At 42.7% G+C, this 12248-nt stretch overlaps 1 protein-coding gene across 2 annotated transcripts in view; it reads right to left on the bottom strand.

Annotated features, from left to right (window-relative positions):
* The window catches only part of cltca (clathrin, heavy chain a (Hc)), a 75165-nt gene that overhangs the window by 23961 nt on the left and 38956 nt on the right, over nt 1–12248 (bottom strand). For both annotated transcript variants that reach the window (XM_029691153.1, XM_029691154.1), the window contains 8 exons: nt 6621–6818; nt 6086–6286; nt 5519–5671; nt 5067–5189; nt 3939–4076; nt 3649–3813; nt 3248–3428; nt 1570–1733 (listed from right to left, as the gene is read on the bottom strand). In XM_029691153.1, coding sequence (XP_029547013.1) covers nt 1570–1733; nt 3248–3428; nt 3649–3813; nt 3939–4076; nt 5067–5189; nt 5519–5671; nt 6086–6286; nt 6621–6818 — 1323 coding nt within the window. The remainder of the gene's footprint in view (nt 1–1569; nt 1734–3247; nt 3429–3648; nt 3814–3938; nt 4077–5066; nt 5190–5518; nt 5672–6085; nt 6287–6620; nt 6819–12248) is intronic.

Below are 12248 nucleotides of genomic sequence, written 5' to 3'. Positions count from 1 at the left end.
GCGCGTAAAAATAGTCTGTCCTCGGTTGCGACACTCACTCCCGACCTCCAAACTGCCTCTAGAAGCAACGTCAGCACAAGAACTGTTCGCCAAGAGCTTCATTAAATGGGTTTCCATGGCCAAGCAACAGTACACAAGCCTAAGATCACCATGCACAATGGCAAGCATCGGCTGGAGTGGTGTAAAGCGTTCTCTGGAGTGATGAATCACGCTTCACCATCTGGCAATCCGACAGATTAATCTGGGTTTGGTGGACGCCAGGAGAAAGCTACCTGCCCGCATGCAGCGCCAACTGTAAAGTTTGGTGGAGGAGGAACAATTATTTTTCATGGTTAGGGCTAGGCCCCTTAGTTCCAGTGAAGGGAAATCTTAACTCATACAATGACATTCTAGACAATCAATTCTGTGCTTCCAACTTTGTAGCAACAGTTTGGGGAAGGCCCTTTCCTGTTTCAGCATGACAATGCCCCCATGCACAAAGCGAGGTCCATACAGTAATGGTTTGTTGAGATCGTGTGGAAGAACAAATGGTCTGCAGAGTCCTGACCTCAACCCCATTGAACATCTTTGGGATGAATCGGAATGCCAACTGTGAGCCAGGACTAATCGCCCAACATCAGTGCCCGACCTTACTAATGCTCTTCGTAAGGTGGCTGAATGGAAGCAAGTCCCCGCAGCAATGTTATAACATCTAGTGGAAAGCCTTCCCAGAAGAGTGGAGGCTGTTATAGCAGCAAAGGGGAGACCAACTCCATATTAATGCCCATGATTTGGAATGAGCTGTTCAACGAGCAGCTGTCCACATACTTTTGGCCATGTAGTGTATATATCGTGAATCTCCCATATGTAAAAATAAATAAATAAATATATAAAATAAATAAATTATATATATTTTTACATATATGGGAGATTCACGATATATACACTACATGGCCAAAAGTATGTGAACAGCTACTCGTTGAACAGCTCATTCCAAATCATGGGCATTATATATATTTAAAATATTTGAAAAGAGATTTGATTTTTAGGCCATATTGCCCAGACCTAGTACAGCAGCTGGTTGTCATACTCGTAATACATATCCCAGGTTTAATCCTGTATCTCTAGAAGTCAGGTGTGGGGTGAAAAGAGTAAGTCCTTCCTGTACCTGGTACATATCCTCGCATTCCATAGACAACAGAGAAAAACACACGAGATTATAACCGGCATCACTTCTTACTAATGAATGAAAAATGAATGTGTTTCACGAATGCTTGTGTTAGCAGGCCGATATACATATTAATAGGATTGATAGAAGTTTTGTAAATTTCATTTCAATATAATTTCTAAATTTAAAACCATCTCATTGAATTTCAGCAACAGAATGGTCCGGATGGCTAGGGGATCAACCGACTGAACACACGAGAACAGACGAGAGAGAATGAAAGAATAGAATAAAGTTAAACTAAAGAAAGACAGAAAGGAGAGAAAAGCAAAAACGAAAAGGGAGAGTACAATACATCTTCAGTCAGTCACATTTCACCTCCCTCTAGATACCTTCTCCTCCCCCCCCCAGACTCCATATTCTACCTTGAGGAAGTTCTTGACTCGTTCTGGGTCGTAGCAGTTGCTCTCTCTGCAGATCCTCTCCACCTCCTTGATCTGTCCCGTCTTGCAGGCAGCCTGGATGTACTTGAAGTGGACCTCTGCATCCTGGCTGAAGTTAACAATGGAACCCAGGAAGTAGAACAGACCTGGGACACCATGGAGACAATGTCAGTCAGGAGGAAATACAGTACACCAGAGACCATGTCAGGACATCTTTTAATGTCACATGCATTTCTCAAAAACCAACAATGCAATAATCAATAATGTAATACTAGAAGAAAAACATGAGAAATATGAAGAACACAATAAGCGTGTTCAATAGAACACATTTGCTGGGAAAATAGAACAGCGATTACGAGAGGGCTGCTTCTGCCCCCCAAGAGACCGGAGCAGACAGCTACTGTCACCATCTCATCGCCCCTTGATTGATTAAATGTACGTCACTTCAGGCTATAATAACAAAACAGTCAGAATTAGCTGATAAAGATTTTTTTTTTAAAGGGACTCTCTTCCCTTAGGGACAATGCCATTTGTCAAAATCAAACACCTTCCACCATGTTTGTTTTGGACAATTGAAAACAGTGGCTCTCGCTCTCACTTAGTTTATTAAGCTTTAGCTCCATTATGATTGGCCACCTCGTCTCTAGTCTACCCTGGGCCTAAGAAGGTCCAGCCCAGTCCCAGTGTCCACCCCTCCAGGCCATTCTATTGAGTCAATCCTGCTGCCTCTGGCCAACTTGGGCATATAGCTGGAAGAGTGATCCAACAGGGTTCTAGACTAACTTTTTCCACCGCTGTCACCAGTTCCAGTCGATGGCACCAGCACGATTTGGTCGCACCAATGTTTGATCTGACCTGTGTCTCATAATGTGCCTGTATTCTATACAGTTCCAGGCTAATAATGACTAGCTACCTTTTAAATTAGCATTCCCTTGCAGGGCTTGACATTCAGGTACATTTGTCATTCTACAGTTGTTGGGCCCCTTAAAATCAGTTTTATCTTTTGGTAAATTACATTTTCCCAGGTTAGTTTTTCCCTGTTTCCAAGTTCAGGTTCACTCAAAATCACACTTTTTTTATAGAAACAAATTTATTGACCTTCCTAGTCCACATCAAGATACCAACTCTGAGGTCTGGGAATAATAATTATAATAAAAATGTGGAGGGTGTAGTTCCCCTTTAATTCAACTGCACACCTAGCAAGAGACTTGTGTTTGGCTAGCTGTGTTTTTGTACTGTCAAATGTACAGTGTAGGCTACACGTGATGACAGAGTATGCAAAACAAAATGCCGAGCGATTGTTACAAATCATCATGATATCATTATGTCAGGTAGGCCTACTCTGCAGTCAACATTTAATTAGGAAGGTTTTTTGGAAAAGCATTTAGAAATGTTCATTCAAACAGCGCATGACTCAATTGTGCATTGCCAAGATTCAACAAATACTTTTTGAATACCGAAACAATAAAATAAAAGCAAATTGTAAACCAAAAACTAACGTGACAAGCTACATATTTGTGCTGGCACCCTAGTGACCAATCAAAAAATTGGTGTCGCACTGCTAAATCAAAGGGTCGCAAATGCAAGTGTTTTGGTCACAGTCTCGAACCCTGTCCAAGAAAGGGAAGTGTAAAATAGTGTGCGTGGCTGTATGTCTCACCCTCAAAGCTCTTGAAGGACTCGAAGAGCTCGGTTAGGGAGTTGGTGGAGAGCTGCTCGTGGTACTTGGAGGCCACCTGGACACAGATCTGCAGGTTCTGACGGATGTTGGCAGACAACATGGCCCTCAGGCACTCTAGAGAGTCTTCCACTGAGAGGGAGCCAAAGAAATTCACCAGCCACTGAGGGGAGGGAGAGAGATTGAAGAGAGACAGAGAGGAGATGGAAAGGGGGGGTGAGAGAGAGCATGAGAGGAGAGTAGGGTCAAGAGTTAGATAGTGCCATGAGGAAATACATGACAGTCACATTCATCTAGCTGTGTTAGTTGAAACTAATGTGACATGGTTATTTTTACACTAGCTGACACATGAGGGGGGACTGGCCTGAGTACTGCTGTCATACCTCTGGGTTGAGCAAGTGTGTGTGCACCACGGCCCGCTTGATGTCGTACAGGTCGGTGTAGTGCTCCAGAGCCCTCTGCAGCAGGCCAGCCTTCTCACACAGCTGGGCTATGTGGGCACGGTCGTAGTTGGTGAACATCTGGTTGCCCAGGATGGCATCAGCAACCTACAGTAAAGGATACGCATGGAAGTTGATGTGTGAATGTCAATTATAGTCTTGTTTGCTTTGAGGGCAACCGGATATTTGACTATCATATCCTCATCTAAATGTAAGGGGGGTGGGGTGTGTACCTGTGGGGCGTGCATGAGGTTCATCTCTAGTAGGCGTGTCTGCAGCGGCCCCTCAGATGGCCTGTTGTTCTTCAGGGCGTCCAATAGGAATGAGGTACACTGCTGGATCAGGTTATACTCCATGAACACATCCACGATCTAAACAGACATGGGACAACGAGAGTAACAACATAACTGTCAACACAAGACACAGAAATACACTACTTACAATTATGAGTATTTGAAACTTGATTTAGCTTTGAGATTGCACTTTTGGGAGTATTTAATTGGTTCCATTGTACCAGTCAAACTAAATCAAGTGCATCCTAATTTTGACCAATGTATTTGACCCAGATCTGATCAGAGCATTGATAGTTCAGAGTAGACAGTCCTGCCAAGCCCAGACAGGAGGAATATAATAATGGAGAATGAATGACGTGGATGAAAGAGATGGCATGCTCTAGTCTAGGGTCTGTTCCTCTCTCCCAAATCATTTCTCGAGCTCTCCCTCTATCCTAACTAGACCGGGAGCGTGCGTGTGCCATCGCGCGCATTTTGATTTTGTCCACCCACACCAGACGAAAAGGTTGAAATATCAAAACGAACTCTGAACCAACTATATTAATTTGGGGACAGGTCGAAAAGCATTAAACATTTATGGCAATTTAGCTAGCTAACTTGCTGTTGCTAGCTAATTTGTCCTGGAATATAAACATTGAGTTGTTATTTTACCTGAAATGCACAAGGGTCCTCTTCTCCGACAATTAATATACAGAAAAAAGGGTAAACCGAGTTTGTTTCTAGTAATCTCCTCCTTCAGGCTTCTTCTTCGGACTTAATATGGACTGGAGTGTGGACCTCAGTTCATCTTTCAATTACCCACGTGGGTAAATGCTCCTAAAAACCAATGACTCGGGAAAGGCGGGACTTGCAGCGCGTCAAGCGACACAAATGGAACCAAGTTCTATTTTAGCGCCTGGCTACACAGACACTCGTTGACGCGCACGAGCAGTGTAGATGCAAAACAAATATACACAATCATTGTAACGCGAGCGGTGTGATCAGCATGTTAGCCTTCCCTCATCTCTCCCTTCCGTCTTCCTCCCTCTCATCTTCCCCCTATATCTCATCCCCCCCACCACCACCAACCTGTGTGATGTCAGCCAGAGGCTCTTCGTCCTGGACCAGCATCTGTGAGAACTGCAGGCCCTGTTCTGGACTGATCCTCATCACGTTCCTCAGCAGGAAGATCCAGTCTGGAGTGTAGCCCACCTACCGACACAGAAAGAGCAAGACAACAGTTTCATTCACCAATGCACCATCCTACTCAACGTACATATTTAGAGTATTTATTTATAAACCCTCTTTCATTGTCACATGGCGTACCTTTCATTCATTCATACATCAAGTATCTAGCTAATGAAAGCTAAAGCCCTCCTTCCAACCCCCATTTGGCCCCAATGAAGCCGACCCCATTCTAAAGCCCCTCTCGGGATGCTAATATACAGCTCATCCACCTCCTCAACTGTGTCATAAGGAAACCAAACCAAGGAAAGGAAACAAGAACATCAACAGAGCTCCATCTCAGAGTGAAAACGTACCTTCTTGGCGTACAGGACTATCTTGGGGAACTGTCCGGTCTCAGCGAAGCACTGGATGACCTTGTTGGGTACGTTGGCCCTCAGGTAGACGGAGAGAGCCAAGGTGGGGTCCACTGACTTCACCAGGTCCCCCAACTCCTCAGAACATTCCAGCTGAGAAGAAATAAACTATTAGTTCGCCACAAGTACCCTACAAGTCAGAGAACATACTTTATCATGTTTGGAATATAATGTTTTGTAATATAAATGTTTCAATTGTGCGTGATTTTTAACACATTAAACATTCACAATTAGTGTGAAGCAGAAAACTATGGGGGGGTGGGGGACATTGAGACCGACTAAGGAGCCACCCATATTCCCCAGCGCTCTCTGAAGGACGGGGGGAGGGGGGAAACTCTTCAAATGCTCAGCATAACAAACAGATTGCCTCACGTCAAAGAAAGGCCAAACATCCCAGATGACTGTGGAGATATGAACATGGACACACACAGTTCAGGAAAGGCCTCTTCCTATGGGAAGTCAGATAACCATCTCTCCCCCCTTTCTCAGAGACACACACACACACACCTTGTCCTCTTTGAGCCACTTCTCCAGCAGCTGCTTGCGTCCCTGCTGTAGGACGGGCCTGCACAGCTCCAGAGACTCAAACTTGTTGAGTTGGCCCTGGTCCAGCAGGATGCCAAAGTACTGCAGCAGGGGAGAGGTCTGGCCCGGCTGGGCTGGCACACTCTGGAACTTACGGATGGTGTCTGGAGTACGCAGGATACCCTGGAGGGGATGAGCAAAGAGACGGAACAAGACATGGGTGGAGGGGGTCTGCTGCAGTTTATATACACACAGAGCGATACTGCTGATGCATGGCTGTGAGAGGATTTTGCTAGCAACATATTGTACATAGCAACACACACATGCTGGAGACAAACTATTCATTGTTGGCATTTGCATATCCAAAGTCTCTCGTGATCAAGTGAACTTCTAATCACTTTGATAGTGTATTGATGTAACATGATATGGACATCAGTAAGTTTACTTCCATTAAATCACAGTGATTGGATCAGACATCCCCTGTAGTGAGACCCTGTACTGTTTCTCTACAAGTTACCTTTGGTGCGTTGGCAGCCACCTTGGCAGCCTCAGAGTAGTTTCCCCCAGCAAACAGGTTGTTGAACTTGCGTGCGAACAGCTCCTCGGCCCCAGCTAGGTTGTTACGGACAGCCATGCGCAGGGCCAGGTCTGGGTTCTGGAGCACATTGGTGATGTAGGGGATGATGTTCTCCTCCTCCACACACACCGACAGGACCTGGAGAGAGGACATGGGTGAGAGACGAGTTTCAACATAAACATAGTACCAATAGTTGGTTCTTGGCCCCACTGGGTCGTCGTTTAAGACTGGGTTCGATGACAAGAAACGATAACTTTGTTGAATTGGCCATGTCCCAAGAAAACCCAAAAGGCTTCTTTTTACTTTGCTGGGGGGGGGGGGTCACGGGGCAAAAAAAAAAAAAACTACTTTGAGGGTTATTGCTTTAACCCTTCCCACTAGTAGGATTGTTTGCTGTTTTCTTCTGTCTTTTTCTTGTGTCCTCTTTAGTTCATTCTCTTGGTTGTTGGTGTATTGGGGGGGGGGATTAATAGTTTTTTTTCTTCTGGAGGGGGGACTGTGGGAGGGGTCTTGAATGGTTGAGGGACATCCATTGGGGAACTGGGGGGGGGGGGGGGGATCTTGGAGGGTTCGGGTTCATGTTTTTTTGGGCCTGGTGGGAGAACTGTCAATGTGCCCTTGAGCAGGGCATTGACCCTGGATGCCTCTGTGTGTCGCTCTGAATGAGAGTCTGTTGGATGACTGGTATGATGTAGTTGTTGAAAGGCTTCACTGCAACTATATTGTATGTTTCGGATATGCAATAAAATGTAAAAAAAATTCAACTTCCCACTAGTGCCTATTGGCCTGTATGGATAGGGCTAAATTGAAATATGGAAAGCATACACATACCCATGGTAGCAATTAATAAAAAAGGGAACAGTTTTGAGATTATGGGAAAATTATAAAGGGAGGACAAAAGTTCAGAAAAGACTGAATCCAAACATTACACTTGATTTTGTGCATTTTACATGTATTGTACTTGCACGCATTTTTTGATAACGAAACCTGAAAATACTCTGGATACTTTCAGTAACATAATATTCTAGGAAAATGTGGGGTAAGTGCAACATTAGACAAACAAATAAGGGTTTGAGTGAGAGGACTAACTGGTGTCTCCAAGTGGCCACACACCTCTGCAAAGCGTGCACAGTTCCTAAGTAATTACAGTTCCTAAGTAATAAGGTGTTTTTCTGAGCTCTCCTAGCTGTGCCATTGAGGAAGAGCAAGCACACCTGTAGTTGTTTGGAACACAGCCCTGCATGCCCTCTTTACACAATTACTGTTGTTGTTGTTGTGCAATCCAACAGTCCATTATAAATCGTAATCTGGATCAGGTGGGCATCATATGAAAGCTTGTTCTAGTACCACCATGACTAGCTAAATTATAAAATACGATCTTACAGTGTTAGGCTTTCACAAGCCAGATCGTCATTTCCAAGCGTATAAAATCGAGTCATTAATGCAAATTTTCTTCACAATAGAACAAACATAGCCTCATTCTGTTCAGGACAATCCAGGGTATAACTGCAAGTCATCTTGTAACTAAGTCAAACACTGATCATAAACGTTGACACTGTATATGACATGAGTTTTATGATATGGAAATGTGAAGTGCACATTTGGACTGTTGGGTGTTTGGCTTGCTTGTATGAGATCAAAGTGGTATTTATTATAATCCTCAATGTATCATCTTTCAAAATACATAGTCCTCTTAACTTACAGCATTTCCCTCACTAAGACAAAAAAATGTTGAGCGAGGGGCTCAAGTTCAGAACGGCTGTCAGTCAAAACCCATACAGAGCTGTGAAGCGGAGACCCTGAGCTCTGACATCAGGTATAGCGTGTTACTGTGTTACTTGTGTTACAACTTAGGCGCGTATCAGTACCCAAATCAGCCATTTTCAACCTGCATACCGGTATGCGTGTAAGGGGCTACATGTACATGGGGCTGACAGAAAATGATATTTCAGTTTAAACTAAATCAATAAGAAAACATTGCTCTACTGATCCTTTCCTCTTCATCTCAATAGTGTTTATTGACCTACTTGCTGACAGGGGGGTGTATCTACTATCCAGCTACAACGGCGTCTGTTCTTGTACATGGTTCCCATTGAAGGACATGTAGAGACGCCAGCATATGCTCCAGGTCAGGTTCCTAACAGACAGGACGGTAGATGGTAGACCAGAGCCAGAGATCTGTGACAGTGTGTAAGTCAATCCCATCCACAGCGTCACAGGTAAACAAAGGACACAGCCATGTGTTGAAAGGATGAAGAGGTGTTCGCTTTCTGCTGGAGAGACGGCACTAGCTAACCATTCGTTTGTTCGCTCTTTGTACTTTTCCTCCACCAACCCAGTTAAGCACCAGCTAGCCACATTATTTACTTTTGTTAAGTTTTTTTTTTACTCTGGAGGACTAGCAATCAATCAGGTGGGAGAGGAAAGTCAGCGAGGTCAAACGGGGAAAGTGGGGTAAATGCATTAGGGTCAATGAGGGCCTATGTTTAATTATCAGTGGTGTAAAGTACTCAAGTAAAAATACTTTATTGTATTACTTAAAACCTCTTACATCTAGATGTTCCGTTAGCGGAACACTGCTCCAATATCCAATGATGGGCGTGGCGCGAAATACAAACTCCTCGAAAATCCGAAAACTTCAATTTTTCAAACATATGACTATTTTACACCATTTTAAAGACAAGACTCTCCTTTATCTAACTACACTGTCCGATTTCAAAAAGGCTTTACAACGAAAGCAAAACATTAGATTATGTCAGGAGACTACCCAGCCAGAAATAATCAGACACCCATTTTTCAAGCTAGCATATGTCACAAAAACCAAAACCGCAGCTAAATGCAGCACTAACCTTTGATGATCTTCATCAGATGACACTCCTAGGACATTATGTTATACAATACATGCATGTTTTGTTCAGTCAAGTTCATATTTATATCAAAAACCAGCTTTTTACATTAGCATGTGACATTCAGAACTAGCATTCCCACCGAACACTTCCGGTGAATTTACTAAATTACTCACGATAAACATTCACAAAAAACATAATTATTTTAAGAATTATAGATACAGAACTCCTTTATGCAATCGCGGTGTCAGATTTTAAAATAACTTTTCGGTGAAAGCACATTTTGCAATATTCTGGAGTAGATAGCCCGGCCATCACAGGCTAGCTATTTTGACACCCACAAGTTTGGTACTCACCAAACTCAGATTTACTATAAGAAAAATTGGATTACCTTTGCTGTTCTTTGTCAGAATGCACTCCCAGGGCTTCTACTTCAACAACAAATGTTGCTTTGGTTCCAAATAATCCATAGTTATATCCAAATAGCGGCGTTTTGTTCGTGCGTTCAAGACACTATCCGAAGGGTAACGAAGGGTGACGCGCCCGCGTGTATCGTGACAAAAAAAATCAAAATATTCCATTACCGTACTTCGAAGCATGTCAAACGCTGTTTAAAATCAATTTTTATGCAATTTCTCGTAAAATAGCGATAATATTCCGACCGGGAGTCGTTGTTTTCGTTCAAAGACTGAAAATGTAAAATGGACTCTTCACGTGCACGACCGTCTCATTGTCCTCAGATCGACCACTATCCAAATGCGCTACTGTTTTTCAGGCAGGGGCTGCAAAGTCATCATTCAACATTCTGGCGCCTTCTGAGAGCCTATGGGAGCCTTAGAAAGTGTCACGTTACAGCAGAGATCCTCTGTTTTCAATAAAGAGAATAAAGAAGGCCAAGAATTGGTCAGAGAGGGCACTTCCTGTTTGGAATCCTTTCCGGTTTTGGCCTGCCATATGAGTTCTGTTATACTCACAGACACCATTCAAACAGTTTTAGAAACTTTAGGGTATTTTCTATCCAAAACAATTATATGCATATTCTAGTTTCTGGGCAGGAGTAATAAATAGATTAAATCGGGTACGTTTTTTTTTATCCGGCCGTGAAAATACTGCCCCCTATCCATAACAGGTTAAGTAGTTTTTGGGGGTATCTGGATTTGACAACTTTTACTTCCCTACATCCCTAAATAAAATAATGTCCTTTACACTCCATCCATTTTTGCTGACAGCCAAAAGTACTCGTTACATTTTGAATGCTTAGCAGGACAGGAAAATGGTCCAATTCACACACTTATCAAGAAAACTTCCCTGGTTATCTCTACTGCCTCTGAATCCTCCAGATCACGAAACACAAATGCTTCTTTGTAAATAATGTCTGACTGTGCACCTGGCTATCATTTTTATTTTGCTCAATATGGAATTTGATACTTAAGTTTATTTTAGCAATTACATGTACTTTTGATACTTAACTATATTTAAAACCAAATACTTTTAGAATTTTACTGGATGCCTTTCACTTGGAGTCATTTTCTATTAAGGCATCTTTACTTTTACCCAAGTATGATAATTGGGTACTTTTTCCACCACTGATGATTATCTCTATATACACTCAGCTGGTAATAGGCTACATTTGGTTATTATGGAATATATTTTTAAAAAGCTGTGTAATATAATTTAGCAAAGTAAGAATCTATTCAAAATTGCCTCTACTACCACATATCAATAACAAAATCCATGTGTGTATAGTGCGTATGTTATCGTGTGTTTGTATGCATGTGTTGCTTCACAGTCCCTGCTGTTCCATAAGGTGCATTTGTATCTTTTTTTTTTAATGAAAATGTTACTGCTGGCATGAGTTACTTGATGTGGAATAGAGTTCCATTTAGTCAAGGCTCTATGTAGTACTGTGCGCCTCCCATAGTCTGTTCTGGATTGGGAGACTGAAGAGGCCTCAAGTGGCATGTCTTGTGGGATATGAATGGGTGTCCGAGCTGTGTGCCAGTAGTTCAAACAGACAGCTCAGTACATTCAGCTTGACAACACTTCTTACAAAAACAAGTAGTGATGAAGTCAATCTCTCCTCCACTTCCAGGAGAGATTGACATGCATATTATACCTGTTAGCCCTTAGAAAAATGCAATTTTCCTATGTCCCCCTTTGTGGCACCTGACCACGACTGAACAGTAGTCCAGGTGTGACAAAATTAGGGCCTGTAGGACCTGCCTTGTTGATAAAGTGCTGTTCTGCATTATCAGCATGATTATAGACAAACTCCTCCCCATCCTAGCTACTGTTGTATCAATCCGTTTTGACCATGACAGTTTATAATCCAGAGTTAATCCAAGCAGTTTAGTCTCCTCTATATGCTCAATTACAATATTTAGTTAAGGTTTAGTGAATGATTTGTTCCAAATACAATGTTTTTAGTTTGAAATAGTTAGGACTAACTTATTCCTTGCCACCCATTCTGAAACTATCTGCAGCTCTTCAAGTGTTGCTGTAGTAGCTGACATGTATAGTGTTGAGTTATCCGCATACATAGACACACTGGCCTTACTCAAAGCCAGTGGTATGTCATTAGTAAAAAATGGAAAAAAAAGGTGCTTAGACAGCTGCCTTGGGGAATTCCTGTTTCTACCTGGATTATGTTGGAGAGGCTTCCATTAAAGAACACCCTCTGTTCTGTTGGACAGGTAACGCTTTATCCACAATATAGCAGGGG

The sequence above is a fragment of the Salmo trutta genome, chromosome 15 (assembly GCF_901001165.1).
Source record: "Salmo trutta chromosome 15, fSalTru1.1, whole genome shotgun sequence".
Classification (NCBI taxonomy): Eukaryota; Metazoa; Chordata; class Actinopteri; order Salmoniformes; family Salmonidae; genus Salmo; species Salmo trutta.
The sequence above is the reverse complement of the archived record's forward strand: the minus strand, read 5'-3'. Positions and strand labels throughout refer to the sequence as shown.